This window comes from Seriola aureovittata, chromosome 23 (genome assembly GCF_021018895.1).
Source record: "Seriola aureovittata isolate HTS-2021-v1 ecotype China chromosome 23, ASM2101889v1, whole genome shotgun sequence".
NCBI classification, from domain to species: domain Eukaryota; kingdom Metazoa; phylum Chordata; class Actinopteri; order Carangiformes; family Carangidae; genus Seriola; species Seriola aureovittata.
Window position 1 is genome coordinate 19,563,722 of NC_079386.1, and position 18,554 is coordinate 19,582,275.

At 47.8% G+C, this 18,554-nt stretch overlaps 1 protein-coding gene across 3 annotated transcripts in view; it reads left to right on the top strand.

Annotated features, from left to right (window-relative positions):
- The first annotated feature begins 551 nt into the window (after positions 1 to 551).
- camta2 (calmodulin binding transcription activator 2) overlaps positions 552 to 18,554 on the top strand; it is a 22,878-nt gene continuing 4,875 nt past the window's right edge. For 2 of the 3 annotated variants that reach the window (XM_056368853.1, XM_056368855.1), the window contains exons 1-16: positions 552 to 586; positions 1,761 to 1,852; positions 2,567 to 2,670; positions 3,679 to 3,746; positions 3,879 to 4,014; positions 5,062 to 5,133; positions 5,691 to 5,838; positions 6,213 to 6,341; positions 6,430 to 6,634; positions 6,762 to 7,830; positions 8,789 to 9,472; positions 11,621 to 11,747; positions 11,824 to 11,958; positions 15,862 to 16,034; positions 18,256 to 18,443; positions 18,516 to 18,554. The exon at positions 18,516 to 18,554 is cut by the window's right edge and continues 40 nt beyond it. In XM_056368853.1, the coding sequence (XP_056224828.1) occupies positions 1,819 to 1,852; positions 2,567 to 2,670; positions 3,679 to 3,746; positions 3,879 to 4,014; positions 5,062 to 5,133; positions 5,691 to 5,838; positions 6,213 to 6,341; positions 6,430 to 6,634; positions 6,762 to 7,830; positions 8,789 to 9,472; positions 11,621 to 11,747; positions 11,824 to 11,958; positions 15,862 to 16,034; positions 18,256 to 18,443; positions 18,516 to 18,554 (3,311 nt within the window). In that variant the 5' untranslated portion in view covers positions 552 to 586; positions 1,761 to 1,818. The other variant, XM_056368854.1, reaches the window with a different exon arrangement.

Below are 18,554 nucleotides of genomic sequence, written 5' to 3' on the forward strand. Positions count from 1 at the left end.
ATTAAAAAAGGACAAATATACATTTAAATGGCAGACTTCTTGAGACAAACATTTCATAAAATACAGTATATTAACTGCTGACATGGACTTCTTGTTTGTCACTAATTTGACTGACTCAAAGTCATGTTCAATATTATTTAGAAACAACTTAAATGAGGGAATTGATTCATGAAATGTTACTTCCCCAGTAAAATTAAGAGGTTAATAATATTGCGTAAAATTGTTATCCTTACATTCAAAATAAGTGAAAATATTTTTCTGTTTAATTTTAATGACACATTGTTTTGCAGAATATGTAACTTTCAGTCTTTCCAAAATGTCACACAATATTAACAACTACAATAAATGAAGAGATAGCATTTATCTATCTATCTATCTATCTATCTATCTATCTATCTATCTATCTATCTATCTATCTATCTATCTAAATGTTATGTAATATTTTCAGATGTATTTCTTTAACTTTGTGATGCAAAATCTAAAGGGAACAAGCCATGCTTTGCTAGGTGATAACATCCCCTCCTCCCCCGTAACTACGCAGTGACGTCAGAGCTAGAGAAGATGGCGGATGTGCTGAAGGCGGAAGGTAAAGGGGCTTTAACAGACTGTTTTGAACACCTCCTGTCCTCCCCTGTCTGCTGCTGTTTGGACCAGGTTACTGTGCAGTGTATCTTCAGGGATCATTACCCGCTGACTGGCCCGGGTTGGCACGTTTTAACCCGGAGGTACAGCCTCGCAGCTCGGATCTCAGAGCTGTTTAATCGCTGCTGATTCGGACCTAGCCTCGGATGCTAACGCCAGCCGGCTAGCCGAGCAGCTAAAAAGCAAACATTCGTGTTATTTATTGATTAGTGAATTAACGTTACTCATTCTTGTGGTTTAGTCTAGCATAGTGGCGGCGTGATGAGAGTTATTGTCAGGTTGAAAGCTGCTGTCGCATCGCTGAATGTTGTAATGATGTGGAGCTGAGAAGCGTCCGAACGTTAGCATTAGCGGCCCAGGAGGGGCTGAGCTGCTGCAGGCGGGAGAGACGCTCCGGGAGGCGGCAACAGCAGCCAGACGAGTCCGCGGTCTGAGCTAGGCCTCCGGGAAATGCGAGTGTGTTTATGTGTGGGTGGATGGAAACTGAGAGACAGATTTATGATCATCTCCGCCAGCGCTGCAACGATCAGTCCGTTAATCTTTCAGTTGATCTAAAGACAATTAATCAGTTAATATTGTGAGAATTGATTGATAGTTTCAGCCGTTTTTTAACAAATATCCTCCCGCTCAGCCTCTCGCATGAGGAGTCTCTAGTTTCCATAGTCATACTTCACATTAATGTGAATATGTTGTTTGACTGCTGATTAAAACAAGACATTTAAAGACCTCAGAACACCTTAAAAACATTGTAGAGACTTAACGATGAATAGATTCATTGATTAAATAATATTGATAAGTAAGTTGCTGCTCTAGTCAACACTGTGTGTTTAATGTGAGAGTCAGGTGTGTGATCAGTTGTGTGGCTGCATGTAAAAACCGAGTGTGTTATGTAACTACACACACACACACAGACTAACATTCACTGTCATTTATGAACACACCGTCTTTCTCCATTTAAAGTGGGTGCAAATTCAGCTGTTGCTAGGCAACAGGGAGCTATTGAAGGTGTGTGTGTGATTCTGTTGTCCTGTTGCACACCTTGTTGTTTCCCATTGATATTGACTGATAGTGTTTCTCTGTGTGTGTGTGTCTGTATCTGTCTGTGTGTGTGCACGCAGCGGGGCAGTGTGGGCGGTCGTGCGTTGTGTGAGAGTCATCCTGCATGGACTCGTCGCCATGAGCAACAAGGAGATGGTTTCCACGGAGACAGGTCAGTCCCGTCCACCTGTCAGGTGCTCACACCTGCGTACAGACAGCTCCAGCTCTGTTGCTATGGTAACCGCCTGGTGTTGATGACGTCATAGAGACTCCAGGGTCCTGCTCTCAGTAGCCTATGAGGAGTTACCCAGAGTGTAAGGAGTCTGGATTTCCTGGTTCTTGAAGCTGATTTTAAATGTACCTGATGCCAGTGTGTTCACATGGACCTGAGGCTGATCCTGCTTCATCGTGTTCAGGATCTGATGTTTACACAGCGCACACGAATCTGTTCTGTAGCTCCCTGTGTCTGTGATTAATGCCACTGTAATCCTGGTTACTCTGTTCAGATCAATCTGAACCCTGTAACTGAAGCCACGTTCTCCTTTAGTCGCCTGAACGCCACACACAGCACAGTGTGTACAAACTGTGTATATGTGCTAATGTTTCTGTATTCACCTGAACTATTCACCTGGTGGGAAACCACCATCTTTCTTTCTTTCTGTCCTTCTTTTCTTTGTATAATATGAAGATATGAATGCTAATATTTGACATGTTGTTCTCTCATGAACACACAGTTGCTGACATTGATATATCCTGACAGATGTGTGTTACAGGTCATTGTGCGTGTGTTGTTGTGTGGAGACATACGTCCCTGTGTGGACAGAGTCTTGATGAAGTCCAGCTGTGTGTCGTCTCCTCACTGTGGACATGACGTCTGTCTCCACAGAGAATAAAGGACAGAGGAAGGTGTTTCTTCCCAACAAGCTGTTGGAGTGTCTCCCTCGCTCGTCCGGTCTGCCTAACGAGCGGCTGAGGTGGAACACTAACGAGGTGAGTGTTTGTCCTGAAGCATGACATCAGCAGACGCCTCCAAAATAAAAGTTACTTGTCAGAGGTATTGTGTATATTATATGGCCAAAAGTATGTGGACAGCTTTTTGTGTCTACAACAATTCATCAATCAAAAGAGAATTAATTACCAATTAATAATTTATTAATCAACATTTTTAGATTTGATTCCTCTGCGATTTTCTGCTTTTCCATCATAATGAGTTTAATAGCTGAATAAGACGTGTGAAGATGTGTCTTTACAATTAATCCATTAACAGAAAATAATCAGCAGATTGATTGATAATGTAAATCCTTGTTAGTTTCAGCTTCAGTGTTTTCACGTGGGTCGTTCTCGTAGTTAATGTGTGAATGCTACGGTGGCCCTGAAGGTCAAAACACCGCAGCTGAAGAAAACACAAACAACCTCAGAAAGGTCTTCATCATTTTGACACAGGAGCTGCAAATACTCGACACAACAGTGTTTCCAGGGGACACAGAAAAGTGACGGACCTGAAGGCTCCGCTAACAGCTAATTGCACATTTTTGTGTAATTAAATCTGAATCATGTGATATTGACGTTATACAAAACCAAACAAACTCACCTTTTGCTCATTTTCCATCACTGCTAACGGTTAGCCAACGTGTCGTCTACATGGTTTCAAAAGTCAGGAAGCATTGAACAACAAGTGCAGCTGGGCCGGGTCCGTCACCTTTTTATGTCCCCTGGAAACACTTGATATTTTGATATCACAATGATATTTTAGAGCAGGGTTTTTTTTTCTGCTTCAACTTAATCAGAAATAGTTGATTATTGTTTATTTTTAAAAGTTTTTGTCTGACTCGAAATGAAAAATCACTGCTCACCATGTTGGTCACCATCAGACGCTTTATTTTGAAGAGAAAGACCCACTTGAGTCTAAGACATTAACCTCTCTGTCTCTCTCCCTGTCCCTCTCTCTCTCTGTCTTTGTCTCTCTGTCTTTGTCTCTATCTCTCTGTGTCTCTGCAGGAGATCGCTTCTTACCTGATATCATTTGACAGACACGATGAGTGGCTCTCTTGCACCCTGAAAACCAGGTACACACACTGCATCGCTCCAGAGCCTGTCAGACGGAGCTGAGGGCGTCACAACCAGTGACCAGTGAAAACAGTGAGGGAATCAGATCAGCTGCTGTTGTTGTTGTTTACTGACTCTGTTTGTGTCTTCAGGCCGAAAAACGGCAGCATCATCCTGTACAACAGAAAGAAGGTGAAGTACAGGAAGGATGGATACTGCTGGAAGAAAAGGAAGGATGGAAAAACGACAAGAGAGGACCACATGAAGCTGAAGGTCCAGGGCATGGAGGTGATGAGTGCAGCACACTGACCTGCAGTCAGCAGCTCCCCCTGCAGGACACTCCTCACATCACATGTGTAATAACAGCTGCAGCCTGAGAGCAACACCTGCAGACAACACTCAGGGCTGAGAGCAGCTTCTGCCACCTGTGTGGTGACTGTACCAGGTTCCTCTTCACAATAAGACTCCCCTAATAAAGATTTATAATTGGTTTATAATCAGGTTATTAACACTTTATAAAGCAGTTATACATTGATGAAGTTAATGCTTACTACTCATTAATCTGACTAATGAGTTACTACCATTTATAACTGGTAGCAGGAGCCTGTGAGTAACTCATGAATAAATGATGCTGTGTTTTACAGTTCACAGTTTGAGCTGTACGGAACAGGACGGGAATTTTATTTATTTATTTCTTCCTGTTTCTAAATTAACAACATATTATTGGTTCATTCAGAAAAACTTTTTCATTTAAAAAAATAATCTGAATTAATGAACATACATAAAGGCAATATTATTATAATCATCTCGTTAATTCAGAAAAACAGGAGTAATTTTATTTAGTTTTTCTGAATTAACAAACATAATTATCTCTTTAATTCTCAAACACAGGATGTTTTTTCCATAGATCTGTCAGAGGAAACTTTCTGACCATTTAGATGCTGATGTGGTCAAGTAATAATTAATAAAGTAGTAACTGAACAAACCCGATGAAGCAGCAGCTACAGACGCTGATGATGGAGAAAACAAAGAGACGTGCTCATTATTTGGCAGGAAATAGGTCACTGTTTTCCTTTTGTCTAATATGTTATAACGGCTTATAAATGATTAATAAAGTGTGAACAAGCTGATTAATAAACTTGTTATAACATTCATTAATCCTTTGTAAGGGGAGTCTTATTGTGAAGGGGAACCCTGTGTGTTTTGAATGCTCAGTAAAGAGTTGAACAACATGGAGACGAGCAGCCGCTGATTCACAGGCTCCACCCACCTGACTGACCTGTGCCCCTGCTGTGTGACTGATGCTAATCATGCTAACGCTATCTGCTGTTTCAGTGCCTGTACGGCTGCTACGTCCATTCCTCCATTGTGCCAACATTCCACAGACGATGCTACTGGCTGCTGCAGGTACACACACACACACACACACACACACACACACACACTCTCTCTTAAAAGGTTTCCTTAGTTGGGGCATTTACAGCAGTGAGAGATGAAACAGCTGGACTAAACCTGACCACAAACATCATGCGGCATGAAAGCGCCGAGCAGCCATTAAACTGGGGGAGGGGTCCCACATGAACAGCCAGGGACTGAGGTCCTCATCGTTCCTCATCGTTCCCACACTCGGACTGAAGCTGCTCCATTACGGCCAAAGTCATGATCACCGTTATTCAACACGATTTCTCATTGACTTTGGAAAAAAACACAAAATAAAAAAACAAATTTCAAAATAAAAAGTGTGGAGTGTTTGTAGTTATTCTCCTTAAACAGGACATAAGTTAAAGACCCCCCCCCCCCCCCCCCCCACCCTACCCACTCCACCCACCCACCACCACCTGAAGCTGAATCTCTAAAGGACAGGTCCGTCTGAATTTAAGACGACGTCCAGATCGATCAGGTGGTTCATGGTCAGTGTCATCATCAACTCATGTTGTTGTTAACTTTGTGTGTGTGTGTGACAGAACCCAGACATTGTGCTGGTCCACTACCTGAACGTGCCATCCCTGGAGGATTCTGGGAAATGCAGTCCGCTGCTGTGTGCAGTGGCCGACCGCCACGACAGCGTGAGGTGGAGCCGAGACGACCTGCTGAACCAGCTGAAGCCTATGTGTAGGAAACTGTGTGTGTGTGTGTGTGTGTGTGTGTGTGTTAACCTGTGTGTTAAACTGTGTGTGTGTTGTGTGTGTGTGTGTGTGTGTTAACCTGTATGTTAAACTGTGTGTGTGTGTGTGTGTGTGTGTGTGTGTGTGTGTTAACCTGTGTGTGTGTGTGTGTGTGTGTTAACCTGTGTGTTAAACTGTGTGTGTGTGTGTGTGTGTGTGTGTGTGTGTGTGTGTTAACCTGTATGTTAACCTGTGTGTGTGTGTGTGTGTGTGTGTGTGTGTGTGTGTGTGTGTGTGTGTGTGTGTGTGTGTGTGTGTTAACCTGTGTGTGTGTTAACCTGTATGTTAACCTGTGTGTGTGTGTGTGTGTGTGTGTGTCAGTTCACAGTATGAAGTGTTCACTGGGCTCAGGAGATTTCAGCATCGAGGAGTTGGTTCAACACATCCTGGACCGACAGAGAACCAAGCCACAGCCTCGCACACACACCTGTCTGTGTAACACCGCCCAGGGTAACTCCCCTCGCCGTGACATCACTGTGACATCACCATGACATCACTGTGGCTCAGACTAACCCCCTGCCTGTGTCTCTGTGTGTAGTTTCTACAGGAGTGAACATTCCCCACCGCTGTAACAGCACCAAGCATCGCATCATCTCCCCCAAACTGCCCCCCTCCTCCTGCAGACCCTCCCCCCTCTCCTCTGAGGCGGGGGAGGCGGGGAGGGGAGGGGGAGGAGGAGAAGCCAAACTGCCCCACCTCCAGGCTCAGAGCAGCCCGGTTTCGTCTCCCAGCCCCTCTTCCACGTGAGTGTAACCGTGGGTGACACAGCTTGTCACGTGACATCACTGCTCTGATGTCACAGTCTGTGTGGGCGTGTTGTGTTGTATGTTACATGTCTAAATAAACACGTGTCGTGTCTCTGTTCTGTAGCTCCGCCTCCTCTCCGCCTCAGCCCCACAGAGCCACCATCACCATGAGTAACCACGGCAACGGCTTCTACAGTGACCACCGCAGTAACCTGACGACGGTGGCGCTGCCCCAGAATGCTGTGATCGTCATGGCGACGACAACCGCACTCGCAGGAGGAAGAGGGGGGCAGGGGGGAGGTGGCGGTGTAGGCGGGGCCAGAGGGGAGGAGGCGGGGCAGAGGGGAAGCCTGTCACTCACTCGATCCGGCCAGTTACTGCTCTCCCCCGCTCTCCCCCCTCCTGCTGCCGGCAAGCCCTCCTCCCCCTCCCCTCCCTCCTCCTCCTCCTCACCTGCTCCCTCCTCCCTCCCCCCTCCTCCCGTACAGGCGCCAGGTGTGGCCACTCTCTCCCTCACCCTCCTCCCCTCCCCTGTCATTGGAGGCTTGCTCCTCACCCCCTCCTCATCAAACACCACATCCTCCACCACCTCCCTCCGCTCCCCTCCTCCTCCTGCCGCCACCTCCCCTCCTTCTCCCCCATCTTCCCCTTCGCCGCCCCAACCTCCCCCATCTCTCCCCCCCGCCTTTGACCCAGACTCCTTCCTCAACTCCCCAAAACAGGGCCAGACGTACGGCGGTCCTCCTCCCTCCTCCTCCACCCCCTCACCTGTCCTCTGCTCCTCCTCCCCTCTGTCTCCCCCCTCTCTTGCTCTCTCCCTCTCTCCCACCTCCACCCCTCCCTCTTCGGTGTCCCCTCCCTCCTCCCTCTCCTCCCTCTCCTCTTCCTCCTCCTCAGAAGCGGACAGGAGAGACTCAGCCCCCCCCTTCTCCTCTTCCTCTTCGTCGTCCTCCCCACCTTCGTCCACACTCCCCCCCTCCCTCTCCCTCTCTCTGTCTCCCACCTCCTCTGTGGCCCCGCCCCTCCTCCCCCTCTGCCTGGAGCTGGGAGCTCTGGGGGAGTCGGGGGGAGTGAGGGAGGAAGAAAAGGCGGGGAGAGAAGGAGAGGTGAAGGACAGAAGAGATGATGGCGATGACGATGACGATGATGACGATGAAGGCAGAGCTCCGCCCACCAAGCTGGCTCTGCTGCAGGTGAGACGGAGGATCTACCTGGCTCCAGATTCAGAGCAATAACCGATCCATAATCAATCAGAGTTTTCACTATTCTGCCACATCTTATCGACAAAGTTTTAATTGATCGGCTGATTGATTATTTATATAAATATATTTGTATTATATTTACGTCCGACAGGAAACATAATATAAAGGCTGATCTTTGCTGCTGAGTGACAGCTGAAGGAACCAACAGTTTGTGGTTCTGAACGGTTCTATTAGTCAGAACACGAGCAACAGTTCAAACACAAACATCATCAAATACACAAGATTAAAACCTCCGTCCTTGTTAATCAAAGTGAATAGAGAATGAAGTTGTGCAGTGACACGTCACATGATCACACTGCAGCATCAACAGAACCGGGTCGTGGCCTGGCGCTGGTCCAGGGTCCACCAGCACTCGTTAGGACCTGTGGTTTCTTCCTTCCTGTGTGTGGTTGTTGCAGATGAAGGAACAGCAGACGTCTCTTGTTTCACTAGCGTTAGTCTTCAGTTTGTGATGTTTGATTCAGTGAATTCTGAAACTAATGGATTAATCAGCTGATGGATTAGAACTGTCTGTAAGTTCTTGTTAGGCAGCAGCTCATCACTGTGTTAGTGTTTCCTGCTGCTGGACTTCCTGCAGGTGAGTCGCACTGTACACGACGACCTCACAGCCCCACGTGTCATAACCACGACTGTCACGTTCAGATAGAAACGTTTGTGTCTGAAACTGCTGATGTCGAGGCTCCGCCTGTGCTGACCTGATGATTGATGTCTGTGGGTCACCTGGTTGTTCACTGGATTATAAAATGGATGAAAACCAGGAAGTAACTCCAATTAAAAAAACGAGAAGTCTTTGAAGGAACCGGCGCCGTCGCTTTCTCAGAGTCTGTGTTGGAGTCTGAGCTGTGACTCGTGTCTGAGGGTTTCCTTTCTTTATCTCTGTATCCTTCAGCCCAGCCACGCCTCCTCCGCCTCGTCGCCACAGCAACAGACGGGAAGTAGCGGCACGTCACTGCTCCTGGTTTGCCAAGACTCAGCAGCCCATCCCACCCAGGCGGCCAATCAGACACAGCGACAGACTGACGGACAGCAGCCATTGGCCCTGAGGAGGCCCTACAATCACCTGTCTGCGCCTGATGCCCCGTCTCCGGCTCAGGTTTCCCATCAGCCCCTGGTGCTGCGGCAGTCGCCGCTTTTCGCCGGTGCTAAAGCTAACACAGTGTCCGCCCCCGCTGCTGTTGCCATGGCTACCGCTCACCTGGCGACGGCCCCGATTCAGGTGAAGGAGGAGAGCAGGCGGGGCTACGACTCCGAGGACACCTGCATGGACACGCACCTGGAGGAGGAGGCGGAGCCCTGTGAGCGGGGAGGGGAGGAGCTCGACATCTCCTTCGACAGCCAGTTTCCTGACCTCATCTCTGACCTCATCACAGAGGAGGCCAATCCTGTCGCAGCTCAGCCCGTCACCGCCACGCCAAATCCGGCCGTGTTCCCGGCGGGGGTCCGATACATGGTGCCCCCCCAGCCCTCACCCTCCTCCTCCTTCCTCCCCTTCCCTCACCCGCTGCCCTCCTCCTCCTCCTCCACCCGCCTCGCCTCCATCACTGACTTCTCCCCAGAGTGGTCCTACCCTGAGGTAATCAATCACAATTATAATTAAACAGCTGCAATGAGGCAGTCAACAGAAAATTAACTGTTTATTGGTAATCGATCAATCACTCAGTCAGTTATTTGAAGGTTCCAGTGGAGAACATTGTTTTCCTGACAGGACGCTCGGCGTGAGCTGAGGGGAATAACGTTTTTGACATTTAATAGACAAAATGATCAATCAAGGAAATAATCAGCTGATCAATCAATAATGAAAGCAATCATTAGTTGATGTTTAGATATTTGCAAACAGTGTCTCGTGTTTCATTATCATTAGTCTTCAGATTGTCAGGTCGCAGTGATGTCACAGGGAGAACGAGGAGCCACTGAACATTTGACATATCTGCTTGAAAAATAATTGAAATCATTAATTGATTATCAAAATATTGTAGCTTAATTATTTTAATTAATACATATATAATTAATTGCTACAGCTTGAATGTCCAGTACATAAAGACGTTTGTATGAAAGTACGTAAGAAAAAAATCACATTATTGATCAGAAATGTCACGATCAGATCTTTTAAACTGCTCAGCTTCACACTGAGCTGCAGTCTGTGCTCTTCTGCTGCCCGACCACACGGGGGCGCCAGAGTGTCGCTGCTGAGTCACCTCATGACACTAACACTGGAGCTGCTCAGTGAGGTACAGGCCAGTTACACACCAGTTACAGGCCAGTTACAGGCCAGTAACAGGCCAGTTACAGGCCAGTTACAGACCAGTTACAGGCCAGTTACAGGCCAGTTACAGGCCAGTTACAGGCCAGTTACAGACCAGTTACAGGCCAGTTACAGACCAGTTACAGGCCAGTTACAGACCAGTTACAGGCCAGTTACAGGCCAGTTACAGGCCAGTTACAGGCCAGTTACAGACCAGTTACAGGCCAGTTACAGACCAGTTACAGGCCAGTTACAGGCCAGTTACAGACCAATTACAGGCCAGTTACAGACCAGTTACAGGCCAGTTACAGGCCAGTTACAGGCCAGTTACAGACCAGTTACAGGCCAGTTACAGGCCAGTTACAGACCAGTTACAGGCCAGTTACAGACCAGTTACAGGCCAATTACAGGCCAATTACAGGCCAATTACAGGCCAGTTACAGGCCAGTTACAGGCCAGTTACAGACCAGTTACAGGCCAGTAACAGGCCAGTTACAGGCCAGTTACAGGCCAATTACAGGCCAATTACAGGCCAGTTACAGGCCAGTTACAGGCCAGTTACAGACCAATTACAGGCCAATTACAGACCAGTTACAGGCCAGTTACAGACCATTTACAGACCATTTACAGACCAGTTACAGGCCAGTTACAGGCCAGTTACAGGCCAGTTACAGACCAGTTACAGACCAGTTACAGGCCAGTTACAGGCCAGTTACAGACCAGTTACAGACCAGTTACAGGCCAGTTACAGGCCAGTTACAGGCCAGTTACTGACCAATTACATGACCAATTACATGACCAGTTACAGGCCAGTTACAGACCAGTTACAGACCAGTTACAGGCCAGTTACAGGCCAATTACATGACCAATTACATGACCAGTTACAGGCCAGTTACAGACCAGTTACAGGCCAGTTACAGGCCAGTTACAGGCCAGTTACAGACCAATTACATGACCAATTACATGACCAGTTACAGGCCAGTTACAGACCAGTTACAGACCAGTTACAGGCCAGTTACAGGCCAATTACATGACCAATTACATGACCAGTTACAGGCCAGTTACAGGCCAATTACAGGCCAATTACAGGCCAGTTACAGGCCAGTTACAGACCAATTACATGACCAATTACATGACCAGTTACAGGCCAGTTACAGACCAGTTACAGACCAGTTACAGGCCAGTTACAGGCCAATTACATGACCAATTACATGACCAGTTACAGGCCAGTTACAGACCAGTTACAGACCAGTTACAGGCCAGTAGACGCATAAGGAGTGATGAGGAGTCAAAGGTCAAACACTTCATATGTAGCATCTATTTCATCTGTTGAGTACATCCCTGTGTGTTCATAGTTTTCCTTTTGTGTGTGCGTGTGTGTGCGTGTGCGTGTGTGCGTGTGTGCGTGTGTGTGCGTGTGCGTGTGTGCGTGTGTGCGTGTGCGTGCGTGTGCGTGTGCGTGTGCGTGTGTGCGTTCAGGGAGGGGTGAAGGTTCTGATAACAGGACCGTGGAGCGAGCTGTCGGGTCGATACTCGTGTGTTTTCGATCAGAGCACCGTCCCTGCGTCACTGATCCAGCCTGGCGTGCTGCGCTGCTACTGCCCCGGTACACACACACACACACACACACACACAGGCTAATAAAGGGATAAATGACCTGATGTGTGTGTGTGCTCCCTCAGCCCACGAGGCCGGTCTGGTGTGTCTGCAGGTTCTGGAGTCCGGAGGTTCCGTCTCCTCTTCAGTTCTGTTCGAGTACCGAGCGAGGAACGCCAGCTCCCTGCCCAGCTCCCAGCTCGACTGGCTCTCACTGGACGGTCAGATCCTCCTCCTCTTCCTGTTCTTGTTCCTCCTGCTCTTCCTCCTTCTCCTCCTCCTCTTCCTCCTCCTCTTCCTCCTCCTCCTCCTCTTCCTCCTGCTCCTGCTCCTCCTGCTCCTCCTTTTCCTCCTCCTGCTCCTCCTCCTCCTCTTCCTCCTGCTCTTCCTCCTGCTCTTCCTCCTTCTCCTCCTCCTCCTCCTCTTCATCCTCTTCCTCCTGCTCCTGCTCCTCCTGCTCCTCCTTTTCCTCCTCCTGCTCCTCCTCCTCCTCTTCCTCCTGCTCTTCCTCCTTCTCCTCCTCTTCCTCCTCTTCCTCCTGCTCCTCCTCCTCCTCCTCCTGCTCCCCCTTTACTTCACCTGGTTCTGTTCATGCAGCCTCTGCCACACCTTTTACTTTGTGTGCGTGTGTGTGCGTGTGTGTGCATGTGTAAGCGTGTGTGTGAGTGCGTTTGCATGTGTGCGCGTGTGCGTGCGCGGGGGTTTGTGTGTGTGTGTGTGTGTGTGTGTGTGTGTGTGTGTGTGTGTGTGTGTGTGTGCGTGTGTGTGTGCGTGCGCGCGCGCGTCTTATTTTCATGGTAGTCGCTGATGATGGCGACTGATCACAGCAGCTGTAAACCTGATGTTTCCTGTTCTTACTAAGACCCAGACACTTTCATCAACATGGGTTTATATTCTGAAACATGAACTGTGTGACTCACGTGCTTTCACTGCTGTTTCTGAGAGTAACAGTGGATACAGTCTGATGAAGAGCAGCAGTCAGACTCCACAGCACTGGAGGTTGAAACCAGAGGCTTTGACTGTGTAACAAGCCTTAAGTGATGGATGAGCCAATCAGACAGACTCTGATACTGAGAGTGTGCGTGTCTCTTCAGCCTCCTCTTCCCGCTCTGCCGTCTCCTGATTATCTAAATCAGAGCTGCAGTTATCAGCAGGCTGTCAGCTGCTGTTCTTCCCTTCAGAAACAATAAAGTTATGTAGGTTTTGAACTGAGGTAACTCCCAGAAGACCACAGCTCTGAATTAACTCAGTAACTTTCACCCATTTTCCAGCTGTGACGTCTCTCAGAGCACAGACACTGTAAACACACCTGTCACCTGTCCAGGTGCTGTTACAACAGAAACACAGCGGCTACACCTTCCTCTGAGTGTGAGGCTCCGTCCACACCACTACAGTTTAGTATCAAAACTCATCTCTTCTTCTATGTTTCCTGCTCCGTCCTCACGACGAAACTCTGGGGTTGTGTTTTACTCTGAAAACTCAGGCTTGCATTTTATTTTGAAAACTCCGGGGTTGTGTAGTCTGGATGGACAGAAACTGAGACCTGTTTAAATGGCCTCTCCTGATTGGCTCTGATCAGCCTGGACTACCAGTGGTGAATACAACATGATGATGAATCACAGTGTTACTGACCTTGTTGTCTTAGCAGCTGTTGTTCACTTACATTCTCTGTTTTAATGCTACAACTGTCTCTGCTGTTCCTCCTTCAGAGGAGACAATCTACTTCCTGTTTACACCGGCTCGCACATGCTCAGTGTAGAGTTCTCACAAGCTGTTGACTGAGCTCAGCTGTGTGTTGGATAGTGTCAGAGACTGTGAATAATCAGTCAGTTGTATGTGGGGGGGGGGGGCACCATCATCAGGTGAGGGCAGAGTGTGTGTTGGCAGGCTGCCTGCCCTCTGCTCTCTCCTCCCAGGAATCCACTTCATCCCTTCATCTCTGTCTCTCTCCGTCTGTCGCTCTGTGATTGATGGGCTGGAGCTGTTTTCCACTGTCATCACTCGGGTCAGGCTCAGATCCAGGAATGTCACACAGTCAGTTGGGACACACTATCAGTCACCCCCCCCCCCCTCCAACACTGTGGATTTCCCATCATGCTTTGCTGCTGTGTTTGGACGTCCAGCCTGCAGCCTGCAGTCTGCACTGGACGACCAAGCGCGCTCTCTCTCTCTCTCTCTGGCTTTAAAGTTAACTGATCCTTGCACGGCCGTTCAGTGTGCTCACTGAGACTGTGTGTGTGTGTGTGTGTGTGTGTGTGTGTGTGTGTGTTAAATCTCTCATCGTCGTCACTGCACATTTTAAGATCAAGTGTGTGTTAACTTATCTTGTGACATCATAACGTACCCAAAATGCTCCTCATCTGTGCTCACCCATGACACTGAGCGAGCCAGCAACATAGAGACAGACAGACAGATAGAGAGAGAGAGAGAGAGAGAGAGAGAGAAAGGGGGAGGGAGGGAGGAGAGAGAGAGAGGGAGAGAGGGAGAGAGAAAGGGGGAGGGAGGGAGGAGAGAGAGAGAGGGAGAGAGAAAGGGGGAGGGAGGGAGGGAGGGATGATATCTGGACAAAGAGACAGACAGAAGATGGACGAACAACAGCGAGGCGACACGCGGCAGCAGGACGGTAGGACAAGTGTGTGTGTGTGTGTGTATTTCTGTAGTGGTTGTCATGGTTACACTGCTGGTCAGTAACCACGGCAACCAGCCACCTGCTACGTTCAGTGACTTGAATTAGTTGAGGTGACGCTGAGTAGCTAGCTAACTGTGAAGGCCCCCACCTGTCACTTAAAGAGGCCACGTCCTCAATCCTCCATAACTGTAGTCCTTAATAAAATGTAAACAGGTGAGTTATATAAACAGGTGAGTTATATAAACAGGTGTCATGAAGGAGGAAATTAGCTCTAGAGACCAGAACAGTTTTTGTACCAGGCTGTGAACATGTTTATTTCTGCTGTAAAGTTGGACAGTTTAACATGGGAGTCTATGGGGACTGACTCACTGTTGGAGCCAGACTCTAGTGGCCGTTAGAGGAACTGCAGCTTCTGGTTCTTCATGTTGATGATTCAGTTAAACAGAATAAGTTTGAGGAGGTGGGATTTGAAAACAGGAAGTGAGCTCCAGAGTGGAGGTGGCAGGGCTGAAGGCTCTGAACCTCAGGGGTCAGACAGGTGCAGAGAAGGAAGGTGTAACGGGCAGGTGTGTAGAGGTAGAGCAGATTTTAACCACAAATCTGTCACTTCCTGTTAAGGTTTCCTTAAAACAAAACACTTGGTGAGCACATCAAAGCAGAAAAATAACTGTAGCAGCTCCACCAGGGAGTCGTGTGTGTGTGTGTGTGTGTGTGTGTGTGTGTGGTGTGTGTGTGTGTGTGTGTGTGTGTGTGTGTGTGTGTGTCACAGTGTATGAGGCTATATTAGGGAGTCTGCTTTTATTTCCTCTCACACTGTGACTGTGCCAGGTGGCAGCATGATTGAAGTCAGTCGAGATAGTTTCCATTTGAAACAGGGGGTGTGTGTGTGTGTGTGTGTGTTTCTTTGTTGTGTGTTCTAAGGACAGTTTGAGGATTCAGGTAAGAATCAGGTCAGGGGTCATGGAAGGCAATATGTCAACGTGTGTGTGTGTGTTAAAGAGGCTCTCTTAAAACAGCTATTTAAGAGAGGAGTTTTCCATTTGCCTCCTGGTTAGAGCTGTCAACACACACACACACACAAACACACACACACACACACACACAAACACACACAAACACCCACACACACACACACACAAACACACACACACACACACACCCACACCCACACCCACACACACAGAGCAGCTGATTGGTTAAAGATTTCATGTTTGCTTTGAATGACAGTGACGTCCAGTTTAAAACGCATCATTATTTCACTCATGATGTCACAGTGATGTCATCATTTTAGCAGGTGCTATAACTGTGACAATATTGACAATTAATAGTTTATAGTTAAATCATTGATGTTTATATGCACATTTTATTTTACTAGAGATTTAAATATTTAAGTGATTTTAGTCTTTTTCTTTCTTTCTTTCTTTCCTTCTTTCCAAGACATCTAGAAACAACAGAATTATAAAGAGGTCTCACTCTGTGTGTTTTCTGTCTGCAGATAACCAGTTCAGGATGTCCATCCTGGAGCGGTTGGAGCAGATGGAGCGCAGGATGGCAGAGATGGCCGCCCGTGACAACAACAACCAGCAGAAGCAGCAGCAGCATCAACAGCAGCACGGCAACCAGCTGGCCACGCCCCCTCCTCCACCCCTCCCTGAGGAGCATGAACAGGTGAGGATGGACAGCGAGTGATTGTCCGTGGCTGTGAAACACGCAGCTTTAACTGATGCTGATCAAGTTTGTAACTTGTCGCCATGACCACAGCACGTGCTGCTCGTCTGCCATTGGTCCATTTTCTTATAATCCACCCATGCCCCAGTGCATTATGGGAAAAGGTAGTGCCCAGTGTTTATGGACTTCAAGTCTGTGTTTGAAGAGATGAAAAGAAACAATCAGAAATGTCTTTACACATTTATTGAGCTGAAAACAGAGTCTATCGATCGATCAGCTGTTCACATTGATCTGTCGGTCGTGCTCACACATGAGACTTAAACAGAGTGAGAATCCATTCATCCACATGCAGATGAAAAGGTCTCCTGTGTGTCGGAGGACAAACAGCCAGGTCACATGACGCTGCTGCTGACTCTGGCTGAGCCGGCGGTTGGTAACCAGGTTAAGAAGAACTAATTGACCTGAATGGAAAAATCCTTTTAAAACATCTCTATAGTCTGACCTCTGCTGACCTGAGCCGCAGGGTCTCACCCCCCCCCCCCCCCCCCCCCCCCAGCTAGTCCTTCAGCTAAAATAGACTGAGTGTGATGGAGATAGACACAGAGAAAAGACCTGACCTTAACTCAGACAATTACAACACGCTCGACTGCTGCTCTATCATCTATCAATAATCTATCAATAATCTGTCAATCATCTATCTGTCAATCATCTATCATCTATCAATAATCTATGAATAATTTGTCAATCATCTATCAATAATCTATGAATAATCTGTCTATCATCTATCAATAATCAATCATCTATCAATCATCTATAAATAATCTATAATCGATGATGATGTTGCACAATAAGCAGAATTTGTCATGTCAGTCACGTCAGCGTGTGGGCGTGGCTGAAGCGTGCAGCAGGATGGATGACCAACAGCTGTGTGGTCTGACCACCCCCCCCCCCCCCCCCCGTACATGCCAGGGAGAATCAGAAGGGAAAACTGGAGGGGGGGGGCAGGGGGAGGTATGAATGTAATGTTTCCTACCAGCTGGTGGGGAGATGAATCAGTTCCCCTGAACTGACTGAAGAGATGATTGATCAGCGATCAGCATTAATCAGTCCACAGTTTTCAGCTTCATTGATCCAATAATCTGATTGTGAATATGTTTAATCATCATGATCAATCAACTGATTAATCAATATATTGATCAAAAATAAAGATCATGTTTAACTGCAGTCTAGGTTAGTCCAGATGTTCCACATTAGTCCAGGTAGTCTACATTAGTCCAGGTTAGTCCAGGTTAGTCCAGGTAGTCTACATTAGTCCAGGTTAGTCCAGCTTAGTCCAGGTTAGTCCAGGTAGTCTACATTAGTCCAGGTTAGTCCAGGTTAGTCCAGGTAGTCTACATTAGTCCAGGTTAGTCCAGGTTAGTCCAGGTAGTCTACATTAGTCCAGGTTAGTCCAGGTTAGTCCAGGTTAGTCCAGGTTAGTCCAGGTTAGTCCAGGTAAGTCCAGGTTAGTCCAGGTTAGTCCAGGTTAGTCCAGATGTTCCACATTAGTCCAGGTTAGTCCAGGTTAGTCCAGATGTTCCACATTAGTCCAGGTAGTCCAGGTTAGTCCAGGTTAGTCCAGGTTAGTCTAGGTTAGTCTAGGTTAGTCCAGATGTTCCACATTAGTCCAGGTTAGTCCAGGTTAGTCCAGATGTTCCACATTAGTCCAGATGTTCCACATTAGTCCAGGTTAGTCCAGGTTAGTCCAGGTAGTCTAGGTTAGTCTAGGTTAGTGTAGGTTAGTCCAGGTTAGTCTAGATTAGTCCCGGTAATCTAGGTTAGTCCAGGTAGTCTAGGTTAGTCTAGGTTAGTGTAGGTTAGTCCAGGTTAGTCCAGGTTAGTCCAGGTTAGTCCAGATGTTCCACATTAGTCCAGGTAGTCCAGGTTAGTCCAGGTTAGTCCAGGTTAGTCTAGGTTAGTCCAGGTAGTCTAGGTTAGTCTAGGTTAGTGTAGGTTAGTGTAGATTAGTCCAGGTTAGTCCAGGTAGTCTACGTTAGTCCAGGTTAGTCCAGGTTAGTCCAGGTAGTCCAGGTTAGTCCAGGTTAGTCCAGGTTAGTCCAGATGTTCCACATTAGTCCAGGTAGTCCAGGTTAGTCCAGGTAGTCCAGGTTAGTCCAGGTTGAGAGGATGTTTGTGAATGTTGGTGTTATTGCAGCTGGTGACATCACTGTCTCTGCCTCAGTCCTCCCAGTGGTTTGAGAGGAGGATTGTGGGAGTGTGTGAGCGGATGATGAGGGTAGGACGATGGGGAGGAGGAGGAGGAGGAGGAGAGAGGCTTCATCACTCTGTCCGTCACCGTGGGATGACACTGCTCCACCTGGCTGCTGCACAGGGATACACACACCTGATACACACTCTGATCCACTGGAGGTACACACACACACACACACACACACACACACATACACACACACACACTCTGACTGGTTGTTTGTGTTGTAGGAGTGTGAACAGCGACAGTTTAGACCTGGAACAGGAAGT